At 37.4% G+C, this 19,550-nt stretch overlaps 2 protein-coding genes across 4 annotated transcripts in view; one reads left to right on the top strand and one right to left on the bottom strand.

The window, feature by feature from the left end:
- The window catches only part of LOC135078229 (E3 ubiquitin-protein ligase UBR4), an 88,549-nt gene extending 80,710 nt beyond the window's left edge, over positions 1-7,839 (top strand). The window contains exons 97-101 of the mRNA XM_063972824.1: positions 6-135; positions 462-637; positions 1,306-1,446; positions 5,203-5,392; positions 6,849-7,839. Of these exons, the coding sequence (XP_063828894.1) occupies positions 6-135; positions 462-637; positions 1,306-1,446; positions 5,203-5,392; positions 6,849-7,073 (862 nt within the window). The 3' untranslated portion in view covers positions 7,074-7,839. The remainder of the gene's footprint in view (positions 1-5; positions 136-461; positions 638-1,305; positions 1,447-5,202; positions 5,393-6,848) is intronic.
- Positions 7,840-8,559: 720 nt separating this feature from the next.
- Positions 8,560-19,550, bottom strand: part of LOC135080247 (aquaporin AQPAn.G) — a 90,249-nt gene continuing 79,258 nt past the window's right edge. For all 3 annotated transcript variants that reach the window (XM_063974935.1, XM_063974950.1, XM_063974943.1), the window contains 5 exons: positions 16,945-17,088; positions 15,054-15,131; positions 14,706-14,843; positions 14,491-14,571; positions 8,560-9,385 (listed from right to left, as the gene is read on the bottom strand). In XM_063974935.1, coding sequence (XP_063831005.1) covers positions 9,281-9,385; positions 14,491-14,571; positions 14,706-14,843; positions 15,054-15,131; positions 16,945-17,088 — 546 coding nt within the window. In that variant the 3' untranslated portion in view covers positions 8,560-9,280. The remainder of the gene's footprint in view (positions 9,386-14,490; positions 14,572-14,705; positions 14,844-15,053; positions 15,132-16,944; positions 17,089-19,550) is intronic.

The raw sequence follows: 19,550 nt of genomic DNA, 5'->3' as shown, positions 1-19,550 counted from the left end.
AACAGGGACGAGTGGGAAAGTGCAGCTCTGCAGAATGCGTCTACTCGCTGTAACGGCTTGCTGCCGCTGTGGGGGCCGCACGTACCCGAGTCTGCGTTCGCCAGCTGCCTTGCGAGACACACCACCTATCTTCAGGTATTTATCAAGACTATTGTCAAGTATAATTAAAAAATTATGTTCCATGTTCTTGAGATGACGCTAAAGGGCTATTAAATAGAACTCAAATAAAACATTTTGTCAATTCTCAGAAAAAAAAACGGCATTTTCGCAATATTTAAATGTTACCAATTGTTAAAACCTAAAACCTGTTTAAATTAATTCAAATATTTTTGTTGGTCTGATTTTAAACTGACAAACCTGTACATTTACTCACGAAATAAACTTGTACTTTAAACTATTTTCGGTCACGTGACCAATGAAATTCAATCCCCGGTCCCCTTTAGCAATGTTGTTTTGTCCAGGAATGCACCGGGCACCGCGACATCGGCCACACATGTACGCTACACGATCTGAAGCTTCTGTTGCTTCGCTTCGCGCGCGGACGCACCTTCCACGACGACACCGGCGGCGGCGGGCCGCTGTCCAACATGCAGCTCGTGCCCGCGCTCGTGCACATGGCGCTCTACGTCATCAACACGTGAGTACACGCCGCTGACGTCACGCCGTAACGTGCTAGAGTTAGGCCCAGTTTCACTAAGGCGGAGCGGTGCTGAGACGAGAGATGTGTAAACTGTGCGTAGCTGTCAGTCTATTGCTTGCTATCTATGAAACACGGCACCGCTTCGCTCATGTCCACTTTTCTCCGCACCGCGACGTTCGTCGCTGATTTAAGACACCATGTCACGATCGTACAATCGTTTATTAGACTAATGCCCGTTTTCACCATCAATCCCTAATTTTTAAGTGAGTAATGGTAACACATAACAGGAATTTTGTTTTCATAGGGGTCACTAAAAATTAGGGATTGATGGTGAAAACGGGCATAAGTGATCCCGCGCGCGCATCAGGCGGCCAGGTCGCTGCGGCCAACTACATCATGCGTGGCTTAACGTAAATATGCGCATTACATCGATCATGATTCATGACGGATCATCATCTCAGCCATAGGAGTCCACTGCTGAACATAGGCCTCCCCCAATGCTTTCCATGCTGCCCGGTTGGTAGCGGCCTGCGTCCTGCGTCCAGCGTCTTCCTGTCCACCTTGTGGGTGGAGGTTCCACGCTGTGTTTTCCGGTACGCGGCCTCCACATGATGGATGTTGTTTTCAAATTTATAATATTATCACTTTACCTTTTTGTGTGACAGGAGCCGTGTGGCGACACGCGAGATGTCAGCCCTAGAGGCGGCGCTGGGCTGGGCGCCGGCGCGGCTTCTCGAGGCGGCGCACGATGCCGAGGGCCCGCTCTACTACGTCACGCTCGCGCTCGCGCTCTACCCGCACGCCAAGTACGTATCATGTCCCAACCGCTAGGAGCCACGAAACACTTCAGTCTGAATCAGTTCAAACAAAAGCAACGCTGAACAAAAAAATTCTATAACTACCGGTCCTGTGCTTCCCGCATCCATGGGTCCATCAAGTTACCCTGAGACCTCCCTACACGTCGTCCAGTCCATGGTCGCTACTCGAGAACTTTTCTCATTGACATTATCATCTTGTATTTTACTAAAAACAACTAGGAGGATCGAAAGGATCGCACTTTCATAGTACAGTCACGGAATGAAAAGGTTCGTCAGTTTTCAAATTGATTCCTTCAACGAATCGCGAGCACATATTACCTTTTTATTTATTTATTTATTTATTTATTTATTTATTTAATGAAAGAAACATACAGCTTTTATATTACATATAGGTACAGGAAAAAGTTTAGTTTATTCATAAGCCAAAAAAGTTTCCAATGTTAATTGAGAATGTTACTAGGTATGCAAAATCACTTGAAACCTATGTTACAGTTAAGCTTTTACATTTAAAAATATATTAGTTTTTATTTCATTCAAAAATACCCAGTAGTTATGATTTTATAGGCATTCAAAGTTCGCTTAAATATTGAGTCCCGCCGACGGTCACGTGACCCCGTGTGACGTACATTCACAGCGTCCGCTCACTAGAAAACGGATATAAACATACTTAAATATTTTTTTTTTTGTAAATACAAACTTATTATACATATTAACACCCAGACCCATCACAGAAATTAAAATTGAACCAAACCCAAACTTGATGCGATTGTGTCGTTTTATTGCGAATTACCTTCCAGCTCCATCATTAGACCCCGATTACTATGTAGAATTAAAATACTCATCAATACAAAACGAACGAGCCCAAACTCGATGCATTTAAGTCGTTTTATTATAGAGTTCCTATGGCCACCTTCCAGCTCCATCATCAGATCAGCTCCATGTCATCATAATATTGCAAGGTCATCCAAATCACATGTGTTTGCGAAATTTAAGCTTAATCGGTTGCCTGGAAGTGGGTCTTAATTCAGCTTGCAAGATTCCACCCATACAAATATGAGCCAGTCACTGTAATATGACGTCACGCGCATAAAATGGCGGGCCGGCCGCCGCCCGCACTTTTAAAATTCAATAACTTGGAAACTAATTGACGTATCGAAATAATTCTTTCACGTGTATTTTTTATTTTTAACAGAGAATACAGAAAGCTAAAAAACAAAATTAGTGAACATTCTTCATTTGTCAATAGCGAAGACATATTATAAAAAGTTTCGTAGTAATTTAACTAGGTAAGGTTTCGTTCATCAGAAACAAGATAATCCCACTTAAACGTGGTCAACCTTCTTAACATGTGAAGTAAAAACACGCAGAGAACAATTGAATATATCAATGTGACTGTATCGAACATTATGTGTGTTGCAAGCACGAACAAGAAATCTATTCTTTGAATAATTAGTTCTACAAATAGGAACAGAGAAAACTGCATTGGAGCGGGCACTGAGCCTGGGGCACCTGAATGACACTCGGCTGAGAAGGAAGGATAAATCTATGTAGTCATTTAAAATTTTAAACAAAAATACTTGATCCCTATGTTCACGTCTTAATTCTAATGACTGAAGCTGCGCTGAATGATCCCTAAACAAGTATTTAAGTCTTTTTAAGAATTTGTTTTGTATCCTTTCCATCTGATCAATATAAGTGGCATAAATTGGGTTCCATACTGTTGATGCATATTCGAGATGACTTCTTACTAAGGAGTTATACAACATTATATAGGTGTTTATATTTTTAAAATCTTTACATTGACGAAAGACAAAACCCAACATTTTATAAGATTTCGCAGTAACTCTATCAATATGAGACGCCAAGTTAAGTTCATTATCTAGATATACTCCCAGGTCTCTCACCTCGGCCACTCTTTTAATCAGAATGTTATTAAATGTATAATTATAATTAATCGGACGTTTTTTGCGTGAAAAGGTAATAGTATGACATTTATCAATATTTAATTTTAGATTATTAGCTGAGCAATAATCATAAAAATTATTCAAATCGTTTTGAAATAGTAATGATTCTTCAACAGATTTAATGAATGTAAAAATTTTAGTATCGTCGGCGTATAATAATGCTTTGGAGTGAAGAAAACAATTCATGACGTCATTAATAAATATATTAAAGAGAAGAGGGCCGAGATGAGAGCCCTGAGGCACGCCAGATGTGATAGGAACAAAGCTAGAAGTATAGCCCTTTATCGCAACTGCCTGGGATCTTTCGCGCAAGTATGAAGTCAACCATCTCAGGAGATCGCCGTGTATACCTACCCTTCCGATTTTGCTAATCAATAAGTTATGGGAAATTTTGTCAAACGCTTTCGAAAAATCCGTATACACAGCATCCACCCGGAAGCCATCCTCCATAGCTTGCAATGTTAAATCCAAAAATTCACATAGATTAGATTCTGTGGAACGACGAGGTATAAAACCATGTTGATTTGGGATAATTAACGGTTTAATTGCGGGGAAAAGAGAATCGTAAATTATTTTTTCAAAGAGTTTTGGTATTACAGACAATTTGTAGATGCCACGGTAGTTAGCGATATTATGTTTGTCACCATTCTTATGTATGGGCACAATAATAGATTGCTTCCAGATCGAGGGCATCACACCCTGTTTTAGAGACATATTAAATAGCAAAGATAAAGGAACTGCCATAAGCTTATTACATTGCCTGAGAAATATTGGGTGTATACCATCAGGGCCAGCTCCCTTGGTGACGTCAAGATTCTTTAAATATTTTTCGACAGTGACGCTATCAATGTCCACAGAACTAATAATACAGGCATTGTATGTTACATCACAATCCGAGGTATTGCTACAGGGGGGCTCAAAAACAGACTGAAAGAATGTGTTAAAAAGGTCGGCAATCGTTCGACCCTCAGATGCATGCATATCCCCTAGATATAAACTGTCAGGTATACTACTGTTATCTCGCTTTGATTTTATGAAAGACCAGAAGTACTTGGTATTGATCTGGATATTTCCCTCAGCGCGAGCAATATATTGATCATAACACAAAATTTCATACTTTTTAACATCACGACGTGCATTAGAGTAGTTCTCATAGTCACACTGTCTACCATAAATTTTCCATTTTTTATGAAGTTTAAGTTTCTTATTTAGAAGTTTAATTAGACGTTTATCAAACCAAACAGGGTACCTATTGTTGTCTTTAACAATCTTTTGAGGAACAAACTTATTTATTAGATCATTGACAACTTTGAAACTATGTTACAGAATAATCTCGAGTTTGAGAAAATAATCTTTAACTGTTCGTCAGTAAAGTTCAAAATTATTCAGATCAAAGTTGTTTGACGATTTATCTTGTCAAGAAGATTATTATGATTGATAAACTAAAACCTTCTTGTTGGTTCAACCTGCCATTATTATTTCTATTAAATAAAAAAAAAACTATTGTCAATTGGTCAATTTCATCATTGCATTGCACTGATGGGATAGAAAAATAAACAAGCAAAACCTTATTCGTTAGCAAACGTCATATTTATTTAAATGTTAGCAGCACTGTTTCTTGCACTGTTATGTTGGCAGGTTTGACTCTTACAGTACCCAGTGCAAGCGAAAACCGACAATAAGGTGACGAACCTTTTCATTCCACGACTGTACATAAATATCCCATGTCAAAATTCTACGATAACCAAAATAGTATCTAACTAACCCCTAATCTCCCCAGATGGAAGTCGATCCGCTTGGCCATGCTGAAGAGCGTGCTGGTGATCGCGCACGCGCGCGCCGTGTGCCCGGGCGGGCCGGCGCTACGGGCGCTCGCGCCGGAGCAGCGGCCGGCGCGCGCCTGGCCCGACTACAAGCCCTACGCGCTGTTCGTAGCCATTGTGGACCTGCTGTACAATGTCATGTTCAAGGTAGGGGCAGGCCTGTTCATCTCCGCGAGTTTACATCGAAAACAAAACACGCACGATGGCCCACCTACAGGATACTATTCGACAAGGCCTCACATACGAGCGAACATTGACTCACGCACGCGTATTCTTGTGTATGATGGAAGAAAGTAAAGAAAATGGTGTACTAAATACTGTGCAGTATTTAACTGCCTAAATAATATTAAAAACACAGAATGTACTTTTTTAAGTTGCCTCAAGACACTGAGAGGTAAATAAGTAGTTAATATTATTCATGATAATTCATGCTAAATCATGTATTTCCCCCGCCATTTTCCGCAGTTTGGCACCTCACGTCACATCATTTGACCGAAGTCAGCCCTATAGCTTCGGCGCAGTGCCGATCACTGACGTTTGTCAACAAAATGATGCTCGACTCTTGAGACAGGCTAAATTACACCATATTGTTAATGACATTGAGTATACATTTTTTTATATACCTTTGCGAAGTAAAACTTCTGTACGTAGTACTTATTATTATTCTGTGGTAGGGGTCCATTAAATTTTTAAATCACTATACACTCAACATCAAATAAACCGCACCTTCTGCGACGCGAACTTTAAAGATTTTTTTCTGATACAATCATTGTGCCCCAACAATATTGGTGTTATTTCAAAGCCCAATAAATATCCTTAAAGAAAAACACATTTAATTTCTTAATAAATGATTAACATAAACTATAAATGTGACTTGAAAAAAGACCTCACTTTCCGGATCAATTAGACCAAATTTTATGGTTATAATACCAAATAATGATCACACGTGTCCTCTTTAACAGATGGATAGCGATTAATCCCAACTTTTTATAGCCATAAAATTTGGCTCAAGCGTAACCACCTATTTTTTGAAGAAGTGACTCTGGATCCTTCTAAAGACATATTTTTGGGGTAAAAACCATTCCTTTAATTAAATTAAGTTTAGAACTAGGCTTTTAAATGGTGCCAATATTGGTGGGAAGTGGGGATGCATACGTTTGAAAGTTCTTGTCGCGGGAGGTGCGATTTATTTGCTGTCGAGTGTATTTGATGGCAAAAGAGGAGTGATATAAGTTTTGCGAGTGAACCTATGTATTACTATGGCATATTAGCTTCTTAACGGGACTATTCCCACCTCTCGTTCCCACCGCTGCAACTCCTGTGTAGCCAGGATCTACAGTTTGACCGCTAATAAAACCCAACCAGTGAAGGTCAAGTTTGTCCCGGGGGAAAGTTTCCTAGCTTAACTTAACCGAAACACCGACCGCTTTAATGATTGATGTTTGAGTTGCCATCATTATCGCTTTATCATTAGTAGCAAACGCAGACGTGTTAAAAAAGCTTCATTCATAAAAAGAAACAATCAAACCAGATTCAACGATGTCTAAAAGGTGCGTACCAAACTATTTTTTGTATATTAAAATGCGCATTTCTTTCTAAACAGAACGTGCACGCAACAACAGTCGAGCAATGGCCGGTGAAGTTAGCCGAATACATCCGCCACAACGACGAGGCTAACGCGAAAGCGGCCGAGCGCATCGTCACCACTCTCACCGACGAGCTTCTCCCTTGCGCGTCATTCGCCGAGTTCTGCGACGCCGCCGGGTTCTTAGAAGAAATTCCAGAGCCCGACGCCTTCCTTCAGGCGACGCTTGACGAGATGCCGTGAGGCCGGCCGTTCGTCCCGCACTGCCTTCCGTACGACGGATGTATGGCTTGCTAACTTATTCGACTACACGGGAAAAAGCGTGCGTATAGAAACAAGCGACAATCTCAACACTATCTAGCAATCACTTTATCTAGAAACTTTTAAAGATTCTGCCAATTACCAACATTAACGAAAAGAGAATGTAACTTGATTCTATAGCACTCAAATACGTACACAAAGGCGAGACGTCTAACGATGGTGCTACGGGTTAGCCGTTATGCAGCTTCCCACGATCGAAAAAATTGCGCTGAAATCACACCTCCCAATTAATATCACCGATATAACCGCTAAACAAGTTAGTGCTATCGTAAAACGGAAGTGCCCGTCATTGAATACGCATTTGTCAGCATGTCAATGACATGAGCATATTTTAAATTGATTCGTCGATTGAAATATACTCCAGTTCACCTGTCTATTCGAGTCATGTACGCAAGACTGGGTAGATGAGTGATCAAGTCACCTGTGTAGTCAGAAATAGTTTGGCTTGTCATAGCTCCGTTCGAGGCAACCTGAGACGAACCGGCGACGCATCCCTTTCACTGCTGTGGGTCAAGGCCCCGTTAAATGAACCACATTAATAAATGTCACGTAACAATGTTTAAATTTAATCCACTATAGCATCGTAGAAAACTGTATTCAACGTCCTCAAGTATTTATTCTATTTGGTATCGAATTGTAACCGCTTTCATTTGTTTGAATTAATTAATAAATAGTCACTGCTTTCGAATCCTGGATTTTTTTTTAAAACCTGTAATCATTTTTTTTCTTAAATTTTAAATTCAACCGTTGCGGGAGAAAGTCTACCAGTCTACTTAGCGTACTTTTGTGCGGTGACTACCGTACAATTAACATAAGATTCACCGAAGCTAAAACGAGCATAAACAATCTTAATTGCAGCCGACATGTCGCCCTAAATTAGAACAGTCACGATGGCTGCGCCGGCGCACCGAATATCAGCCTCCGGTGTCAACTCGTGTCTTTTTATGCGTGTCAATGTTACTAGGGCAAAGAGCGACTTATCAATGGAAAATATCTTTTTGAATTGAGATCTTGAGATTGATAAATGCAATTTAGTATTAGACACGGTTTATGTGTAGTTTTTAACTTGGCATTATGCTCTAGAATGCTGTGAGGTCAAACTGAGCCTTCGAACAAACCTGACGATTGTTGCCTCAACGTCATTCCATATGCAAATGCACACGCACAAAGCGTAATGTATGTAATTAGATTATGGATGACAATGGTATTGCAACATCGGTGATCTTGTAGTCGACTCGACAAAAGGTTAAATTATTCGGCGAATAAAGCTCGCATGCTTTTAGTTGCCATAATAGATTTCGTTCAAAAATGCTAATTTGTCGTTTCCCTTACTAATTAGAATAACCAAATCTTCAAATTCCAATTAAATTATAAAATGGTGGGTAGATGATAAATGAAACTATAAACGTATTTTTAACTAAATATTTATTATTATTATTAAATATTTTCCGTAACATTATCTTAGATCCTAAATCTCAAAGGTACTCTTATCGATACCGCAGTCATGCGAATATAAACAAATTATTATTTTGCGGAGAATATTTTATTTTGTTTAACATTAAAATTAACTTATAATAGTTTATTCACATAATATAAATAGGCTTAGGTAATACTTTTTACCTTATTTTATTACTTAGCGTACATTGATGAAAACCTTTTCAAAGTGAATTGAAATGTTCAACTTTTCCATCATCAATAAACATTTGTTTTCAGATCAAGAAAATCGTATTGGAGGAAATAAAAGAACTGTATCAATTCACTCTGAATATTTCAAATTATCTATCCGATTTTTCCTCCTCGAAAATGGCTTTGGAATAATTTTATCTTGCACTATTCAAGATAGACTAAAACAAATTAACAACACTAAACTCATCGATGGCAAATCTATATATTTGGAAATATTTTAAGATCATTGTTTCTTGAGCATTATTTTTTTGAAGAAGAAACTGCCATCGGTGAGTTTACGTCAGAAATCTCGAACTGAGAAGTATCCCCATAAAATAAATACACACATCTCTTATCTTAATCTCAGACAGGCTTAGCTCTACTGAGTGAAGGCACGAAGTAAAGTTGGGTGGTATCTGTGAGCCCGGGAGACCCTTCGAGGTCCCCGAGGGTCACTTGTTAACCTAGAAGTCGTAGGAGCCGCTCTCGCCGTCCTTGCCGATGCGGAAGATGAACCTGTAGACGAAGCCGGCGACCACGCCTCCCACTAGCGGGCCTACCCAGTACACCTGGGAACAAAGTGAAGTGGTGAGTTAGCTACCTCCTATTTTAACATGAAAAAAAAAATGCATCGCGCTTACGGTATAAAGGAGTAGGGTAAGTAAGTATATTTCCATATTACTTAAGTACTATCGACAACAGTGTTAACTGCCCATTGCCAGTCATGTCATCTCGTTCTATCGCAAAGAATCACCATTTTATTAGAGCGAGAGCAAAAACGGAAATGGATAGTTAACAGTGTAGCCGTTATTGGAACTTAAATGTTAGACGCCTAATATAGTCTGCGCCAAGTTTAACGGGAACTGCAAAATGACTTTTAATCTCAGTTTGAGTTAATTTTTATCATAATTTATTTACGAAATTGCTGGAGTCTATTGGCGCAGACTACTCGTATACAAGGTTATAAGGCCGCTATGAAATGCGGCCTGCATCGTCGCTGCATTTTAGAGGTTGAAGATTAAAATGTAATAACTGTGACATCACCTCAATTAACTGAGTAAGATATTAAAATTCGAATCATGCATGTAAGATTTCTTTTATCCAATTCATACAAATTATGAAGTACCTTCGTACAATAATTTAAGTAGGTAATAAGTACGTACATTAAGACCTTAAAGGAAAGGGTCGGCCACTTCCGACGCTCGGTCAAGTTCAACCTCATTGTTAAACAGTTAAGAATATTTGCTTATTAACTTACGTTATTGTTTTTTCAATTTCATATGAATCTACATATAACTATTTAATTTTATTTAAAATAGTTAAAAAATAGTGATCGACACTCGACAGTCCCTTTGGGTGTGAGCTTCTTACTATTTTGAGTCAAAATAGTGTAAAACAACTTAGGGAATACTTTAACGTAACAGCTTCGTGCTGTCCTTGTTTTATTTACTGTAGTAGGTATGTATGTTTATTATGTCACTTGTGTTGTTTGTTCCTGCGACAAGTAAGTGGGCCATTCTTATTCTTACGCATTTTTGTGTGAGATGTAAGAATAGCATATGTTTTTAAAGAAAATCAGTGCACTGTATATTAATTTACTTATAGTCTATCCCAATGATATTATAAAAACAAAAGCAGATATGTTATAAGCGCTCGCGCTGTGAATACTCAAATACGTCCCAATTGGGACGTCTTGTGTTTAGTCTTCGTGTGGCCTGCGTCGTGCGCAATCGCGTGCGTACCACACCGTAAGTTCCTGTGTTCTTACCAAAATAAATAAAAAATGCCATCGTGTGTGTTTCGAAAGTGTACCAATTATGACTCTAAAGTAAACAAAATACAAGGGATCTCTTACCACATGTGATTATGCAAAATTATTTAGTATAGTGCAGAATCGTTAAAACTATAGCTATCTCTTTCATTTGCGTGCTATTTCGTATCTTTTGTTTCACTTATCAGTTACATTTGTCAATGTGTGCAATTTGGAATAGCTCGGCACGGATTAAAATCGTAATTTCTATGAACGTAACATATCTATAGTTCTATAATATCATTGGTCTATCCAATATAGCTTGATTAGAATGACAGCTGTCATCAAAAGTAACGACATAACTTTGTAGTAGCGATCAATGAGAGCTAAATATTGGCGGACAAGAAATAATTCACGTCTGACCTACAAACAATATTTTCGACGACAGTGTTTCCAATAAAAATGATAATTTCGTGTAAATGCAGCGTTAAATTACACCAATAAGTAGTAATTCGAAATTATAAAAATCAAGCTAGAGTATTAACGACGTCTCTACAAGGTTATCTCGAGTTACAAAAATGTTAGTGTTGGGACATATCGACAAATGTCATATTAAATTAAAACCATGGGGTCCAAGCGCTCGTTCCTTTTATAAGGAACTGGCAAAGAGGCTCACCGAGGTGACCGGTGATCAAAAGGCTGGCAGCTATTTCGGCCATTCAACGTGGCAATGCTGCCAGCCTTTTGGGCACCATTCCTGACTGCGGCGCTGGGGGTGAAGTATTTTTTATTTTGTAAATAGTTTTTATCATTCGTAATTTTAAAATTTTAGTTTTTAAGTCATTTTAAATTAAAACTATTTTTTTAACATATTTAACAAATTTTTTTTCTAACTAATTTTTTAACATATTTAAGTCAAGTTATACGTGTTTCTAAATGTTCACTATTAAAAACCAAAAAACATTTCATTCTTAAATAATCAAACATCGGAAATCAATCACCGGTAATTTTTTGGGTATTCATAGCACCGTTGCTCTAGAAGAGATGCCCACCGCCCTCTAGCGAGAGGAAAAAACCACTGAAGACCACTGATGATAATGACTACGACTTAGGTTGTACACCCTTGACATGAATTTTAAATTTTACTGTCTTTAAATTTAAATCATAATTGTCATTTTTATGAATAAAGATATATGAAGAAAAATTGGGTGCATTTTTTCATATCATTTTTTCGAAAACTTATCGATACATCTATGTGAACCGTACGAAACATACCCATCACTAGTCACATTCGTTTGACAGCCGTCATTCTAATCAAGCTATATTGGATAGACTATAGTAAAATACCTCTAGTAACTAGGCCCAATATCATTTTCATCATAAAACTATTAGAAGAATATTTAAAAAAAGTTACAAGTCCAAAATGTCACGGACCGTGTAGTGTGAGATTCCCGGATTTGGACATACAATATTTTTTTCTGAAGAGATGTTATGTTATTTTGATAAATATTACAGTAATTATGCAAGATTAATACATGTTATATAAGACTGTTAAAAATTTATATCAATAATAATTACCATTTTTGATTTTGAACACCAAACATTGTGTGAGCAGTTTTTGTGTCACAACCACGTGCGCCACTTTAAATATGCGTAACTCGGTAAAAAACTATCTTTAATATTGACATCCCTTGCTAAGTTTTTTTGGACCATTAACATTGTCATCTTATTAGATTTGCAAATGGCTGAACGTAGTGAGTGAGCCGCAAAAAAATATTTCCTATTTATTTGAAAAAAGGGACAACCATAACACGTCCATCCCGTGTACGGTTTTTAAAGGTAGGTATCAATGTCACGCTATTGTATAAAACATAATTATGTACCTCATGCAGTATAGTTTCAGATAATTGCACAAGATCTGCTAATTCACAGATAGTTTTTTGGATATATCGGATACGTTCCAAATTGTCACGGCCATGGTATTAAAAATGTGTCACTACCGCAAACTATTTAAGTACATGGTCGTGACATTACAACGCGTGGTTGTGACATTCTATTTTTATTATTTTAATAGTTTTTGTTGTTCTGCTAAATTATTTTGTGTATTGTGCAATTTTTAGGAGTAGCCTTTTAGTAAGTGTACTTATTTTTCGCTAGTATGATTTTCTAGATGCCACGAAGGAAAAATTATTGCACTTTCTCATTTCTGCAGTAATATCAAGTTTTACTGAGACAGCTCTCGGTAAAGGCCCTGCATAGGTGGTCGGAGTTGTTTTAAAAGGAATTGCTATTAACCATATTTTTAGTGGTACGGTGACTATGAAACATATTGTTTAAGTTGTCAAAACCAACTGTTATGTGAATCCTACAGAAATCTCATTTGATACTCAATTAGGTACCTACTGTGTTTAAGATTTACTAATTTGTTAAGCATATTATCATATGGAAACCATGTAGGTAGCATATCGGAAGCATGATCAAATAGTGCCAATAATAAAAAGTATTTTTTTTTATTATCTAGTAGATATATTAACTACCTGACGGTATTTTTGATCTCAATTTTAATTAAATTTTTGGATGTTCAGAAAAAAGTACATATTACCAAATAACACCTTTGTTGATGAAACGAATTTAGTGTATTTTATTGTTAATCAATTTAAACTATTATGATATAAATTTAACAACGTAAATATTATTATTTACAGTAAAAATGTAAAACTGTCACATCCGTGTCATGCAGTGTCACAGCCGTGTTTACGTAGGCTATTTTGTTTCCTTTCCGAGGGCTTTAAGGTTGTCCATATACATCAAAAGTATGCTTTTGGTTTATACCTACTTTCGATACACATCGCAAAAAGTTTAAAAAAAAATCTTTAATTTTTTTTTTTAAATTGGCACCAATTTAAGAATGGCCCAAGTAGGTACATAATATGTTAACGAAAAGCCTGTTTACTTAAGTTGTACCTTCAATATGTGCCTATATGATTTGGCTTAGATATTTTAAAACGATGGGCAACCTATCCAATCCTAGAAATTTTGAGGATCTTCTTGACAATCCTTAATTTCCATTTCCTGCTCAAAATTTATAATATCCTCCAATAGTAATTAAATCCATACGTTATGGATGGATTAGGTATTGCATGTAGGTACTCTATGTACCTACCTTTGTCATTATTTGCTATGCATTTATGAGGAGAGCAGTTGTCGTGTTTCTAATATTTGCCTGTTCAAATAGAATAGCAAATATGTTTAACTGATCCGCTTGTGTTTGCTAGTGATGATAACAATTATAGTACCTAATGAAACTGGGAATCACAGCAAGTCCTTAGTTAAAATGTTTTTTGCCCCCTAACAATCGAATCACGATTGACCAATTCATTTGGTAGGAAGGGCTAAGTTACTTTAATGTATTGCAGCAAAACATCTGCCAGAGAAAGTATGTTTGAGAAGTGGATATCGCGATTAGAGCCTGCTCCGTGCCATATCGTTTGTCTCCTCTGTTAGTAAGTACTTAATATAAGCTTTCTGATTTATCAACTCTCATTTGACTTTCTCTACTTCTCTAAACATGCAAATGAAGGGATTAGATCTTAGCTCCATAAATCTCACGAACGACTGCTTAGTGCGTATTCTGCAAATAGGTATTACTTTCAGATTTTAGCATTGACTTTCATTCCACATGAGCATAAATGAATTCATAAATTACTATACCTAATCATGAAAGTTTTAGTTAGCAAGTTAGGAACAAAAGACGTGTTTGTTTATTATAATAATTACCTAATATCATTTCCATCAGGTATGAAGCAGGACAAGAGCTTCCGTTGTGGATTAAAAACATTTGTGAAAGGAAATCCTACATACAGAATGAATAAAAAACTGACTGTAGTGATTTAGAAAAACTGTAAAGAATTCGTCGATACACACCCATTGAGCTGTCCATTCGCCCATGACAAGGGCTGGGCCGAAGGTACGCGCGGGGTTCATACTGGCGCCCGAGAACGGAACCTGTCAAAGGCAACAAACACATTATGAAACCAATCACAAAAGCTTTGGCAGACAAGCAAGATAACAATTACAATTTATTAGCATTCAACGAAATAGTTTTGATGCGACCTAATGGAAAATTGGGAAGCACTTACGCAAGCAGCATGGCAAGCAGTGATGCTGAGCCCGATGGCAAGAGGCGCCGAGCCCTTGAGGTCGGTGCGGCGACCATCGCAAACACCTTGCACCACCATGACCAGCAAGAAGGTGATAAGAGCCTCGATCAGCAGAGCCTGGGAAACAAGATCGCGTAGGTTAAAATAATTTCTGAATTAAGCTTACAGCTTTCAGGTTTCAGGTCATAGGTGATCCGCTTATTGTCATTACTTTTAAAAGCTCTAAACTTGATTTAAAACCAAGCGTTGATTTTAAACTAGTAATTGAATCAAATAACTTATCGGGACATCACTGTAAATAAGTACTTGATTCATTTCATTACTTACCTGAGCATCAGACACGCCGGGCCCGGGAAGAGTCAGTCCCAATCCTGCACTCTCCACTCGGCTGTCAGGTATCGCCAACTGTTGAAAAAAGAAGTAAGTATTACATTTATACAAACTTTCGCTAAAATGTTAACCAAACTAACTAATGTCTTTTTGTTCTTTGGTATTGATGTCTAGTCAATAAATAGTATCGTAACTCTAAAAGGGACTGCCTCGCGTGTCATCAATGAAATCGCAAGTGGAAACATTATATGAAGTAGGTACCTACGAAGTACCTTCGTGACGTGTGAGTGTTAAATGAGATCTATAACGGCCCGAACACGATGGATTCATACAAATGCCAGCACAATGGGACTTCTATGGGACATAATGTGGTATGATAGAGACGATCGTGGGAACGATCTGCGGACGCGCATGGAAACATCGTTATTTAGTATAGAATGGAAAGTTGTGTTCACAAACGGACGGACAAATGTGTGGAAAGTCGGAGGAAAAGTGGGAAAAATTACGAGAACTAATTTTATTGTGTTGGGACATGGCAGTTGTGTAATGTTATTACGTGTCATGCTTTTATTGATATAAGATAAATCTTATAAAAGCTTGTAAAAATATTTTTTAATAATATTATTTTTTATAATTACTACTTTTAATGAAGTAACTTAATCAATAGTTAATCTGTGGCGATACTTTTGATATTTATTTTTTGTGGGTAGTTAGATATCATCATATCATAAGGGTAGCCCTCATGACGTGGGTGTTTTAACAGATGTGCAGTTGCACGCAGTAGCCATCGTACGGTTATTTGTAATTTTGGTAATTCGAAGATAGATTCTTCCAAGGAGTAACTATCAGAAAAAGGACATCAGGTGAGTGTACGTGTATTTATGTCCTGGGGCTGAGAATCGAATTTATTGAAAACTTAGAACCATTCCTTGTCCTAAAGCAGGTAGGTAAATGTGAATCAGAGCGGACGATTTAACGTTGCCAGATTCCTCATAAAGTCTGCCACCAGGTTTGTAACTTATTTCACCTCTCACGCATATCTCATGATAAAAGAAGAATATATTACCTACTAAACTGTAGGTACCTATGTTACGAGAATTTTTCAAAATTATTCTTCGACCTAAAGATGTCAAGACATGTCTATTAATAAATCGTAATAAATGGTCTAAATTGAAGTCACGCAGAAGGTCAGCCTTAGATCTATCCTGAAGCATCAGTGTCACGGCGAGCGACAGTTTTTCTGCGCAGTGTCACACGCGGTTAGAATGTCGCTCGGGAGCCTTAAGCCTTATTTGTGAAGGAAATGATGCTATATTGCCGCTAAAGGACCGCAATCACTTAAATGATACTGACCAGAATGGTCTGGAAATTAATAGCTGGAGTGTAAATGCATATTTTTAAAATAAGCGAATTATGTGACGAATGAATAAGTAAATTAAGTAAAAGAAGGAATTTTGTTTACAAACAATTAAGTACTATTGATATTAGTATGTAGTATCACAGAATAAGTAATAGAACCAGTAGTACTCGTAAATATTAACGGCGTTACTAATGCCTGAAAAAGCTCAGGACATACTTAATCCATCAGACCCCAAGCGGTCGCATAAGACCGCGTAACAATTTATTAAATTATCTATTATGTCTCGATTCGCAACACTCTATACTTTATATACACCTCAAAAATCTTTACAGACTTATTTATTTATTTATTTTATTTAAACTTTTATGCCAAAATAAATTTGAACATAAGGCGAACTTAATGCACTAAAGCATAGACTTAGAACTAAGCGAGAAATTTTATATCTGAAAGGTACCTGAAAGATTCTAATGTGAAATTAATCCATTTTTGTAGTAACTTTTCACTCATAATCTAAACACAGATGCTCACCCTGATGAAGGCAGCACCGGCAACTGCTCCCAGGGTCTGGACGATGATGTAGAGGACAGCCTTCAGCAGCTTGATGTCGCCGGACGCGAAGAGCCCCGCTGTCACCGCCGGGTTGATGTGCCCGCCGGAAACGTGACCGATCGCCTGTAAGAGAAGGTAAGCTTTAGTTTTTATAAACTACTTAGAATCTAAATTAATTATCATAAGTGTTTAGTTGTAAGGTAATCTCTGTAGCTATTAAATTAATTAATCCTTTATTAAGTGGTTTATTAAACCTGAGTGGCGACTTTATGTAGAGATGCACGATAAATTATTTAGTTTGGCATATTGAAAGATCAGAGTTGAGAACTAGAGTATCCTAAAATTAATAATAACAAACTTCGTATAAACTACGTATTAAACAGAATATTTATTGTTTTCGTAACGCTACTAAAACGTCTGTAAGCGTACCTACTTGCAACAAATAGACTTCAACGCATTAGAGACTTCAATCCAAAGAAGCAAACTAGATATAATACGTGTATAGATGACCCACGCTGAACTGTCCCGCCAAACTCAATGACAGGGGGGCGCTACCATCGTTCAACTATATGGTTTCCAACATGGCAAAAATCTGAACCAGCGATCCGGTATTGACGGTGGCGCCCCACTGTCAATGTCATCGACAGGACAGTCCAGTATTTTGGAACTATACATAGATGCAATTGCATGTTAATTGTATCGGTATGTCATTTAAGATGTAATTTCACAAAAAGCTGTATCTAATACTAAACTTTAAATACGTTGACAGATCATGACGCATAAATCCTTTTCCACATGAATGCGCACGATTATTTTTGAAATTCAGGGGCACATTTTTCGTTTAGGCGAGGTTAGATTTCCACAAGGCCGATAACTATGTTGCTATTATAATACAACCTGATATCTAAGAGATTATCAACGATAGGCTGTAAAAACATCTGATAAGAAAGTGACATAAATTATGCTTAGATAAGTATTAGATACTGTATGTTTTATTATCTAGACGCCACTAGTTGATAGTTAAGTATCTACGGTGTTATCAGATTGTGCTTTCTACTTAATATTTAGTTGTACCTACATTGTATCATTACTTAGTAGAAGGAAATGTGACCTTTATAGGTTGGTAAATACTCGATGAAAACAAAAGGAATCGATACGATCATGCTTCAATATAATAATTAAGCAAAGCTCTCGAAAAGGTTATTATTTTTAATGACTTCTCACTTATTTATACTAACGCCTTTTGGCCATGAGATGGTCCTGACCTAACGAACTCGTGCGATGATTTGGCGACTCGCGAAATGCCAAAGAGGCTTCGTGCAATTATCGTGTGCGATACTTATCACTCATAAGAGGGTTTCGCTTATAAATCTCAATTAGAGGAGAGGATAACCAACAATAATCGTAATTGAATGTTATAACGAATATCTGCGCGATCGAGTCAATAATTGCAGTCGTGACGGCTCGGCGCGGCGCGTGAGTGGTGACACGCCTGACTCATCTGCTCTACTATGTTATGTCAGAGGTCGACCTATTGCAAACTTTGCGCTTAGAGCTTTGCTGAGATCATCTCTAGCATCAAGGTAACTAAAATAAATGAATAATGGAAAACGTGAAAGAAAGTAAGTACTAATATAATTGGGCAATTTCCATCGATCACTGATGGTAGTGATTAGTATTTTGCGCAGTAAAGTTTGCACGACACAAGACTTGCATTCGCGACATTTCAGCTTATTAAGTACCTGTTTTATTATTAGATGATAGTTCTAAAATACTAGACGTGTAAGAAAGTTGCCAGACCGGCACTGAATAATACCATGCTTAGCCTGTGGCCACAAAGTGTAATACGTGTGTGACGTTTTTTTATTTTTTATTTTTTTCTCTCCGGACATACTATTTGTAACACCATTATAACACCATATTAAATACTTATTTCATGATTATTATTTTATTTCTAATGACATCGTAACTATATATTTGACACTAATTGAAATTGAATTATGTTTAGACGACCAATACTGCTGGAATTTATTTGTTTTTTATTTTTTTTTGTTTTTTGTTTGTGGGTACGCGTGTAGCGCTCGGAACAATATTGTGGGATGAACTGAATTGTTTAATCGCGCGCAATCAATCATTCGATTGCACGAACCGGTTTTGCGAGCGTCGAGACACTCCGCAACGCGTAACAATGTCACTCTTTACGAATATTACACATTAACACAATATTACTTTACTATTACTACACACTCACACACACCTATACAAACAGTTTTATATTTTTATTAGTATTCTTTTCGTAGTCTTTCATCCTTACTGATTTCCCGCCTTTTGTATTTATCTGTGGACTAATATTACTATTTATGTATGTTTAGAAAATATTATGCAGCTTACTATTTTATTTATTTTAACAATGGTCCGTGACCCTCACTCGGCATGGGGCACACTGAAAACCAGCGCCGTGGCCTTCGTCACCGTGGGCCACGGCACACGGTGGGCTGATATTAGAGTTTCATAGACTTAGCGTCGCTCAAAAATCAAGTGCCTAATTTTGAAAAAATAAATATGCCAATGTGTTCCTTTACCAA

This window comes from Ostrinia nubilalis, chromosome 2, assembly GCF_963855985.1.
Source record: "Ostrinia nubilalis chromosome 2, ilOstNubi1.1, whole genome shotgun sequence".
NCBI lineage: Eukaryota > Metazoa > Arthropoda > Insecta > Lepidoptera > Crambidae > Ostrinia > Ostrinia nubilalis.
This window is presented reverse-complemented; position numbering and strand designations above follow the sequence as displayed.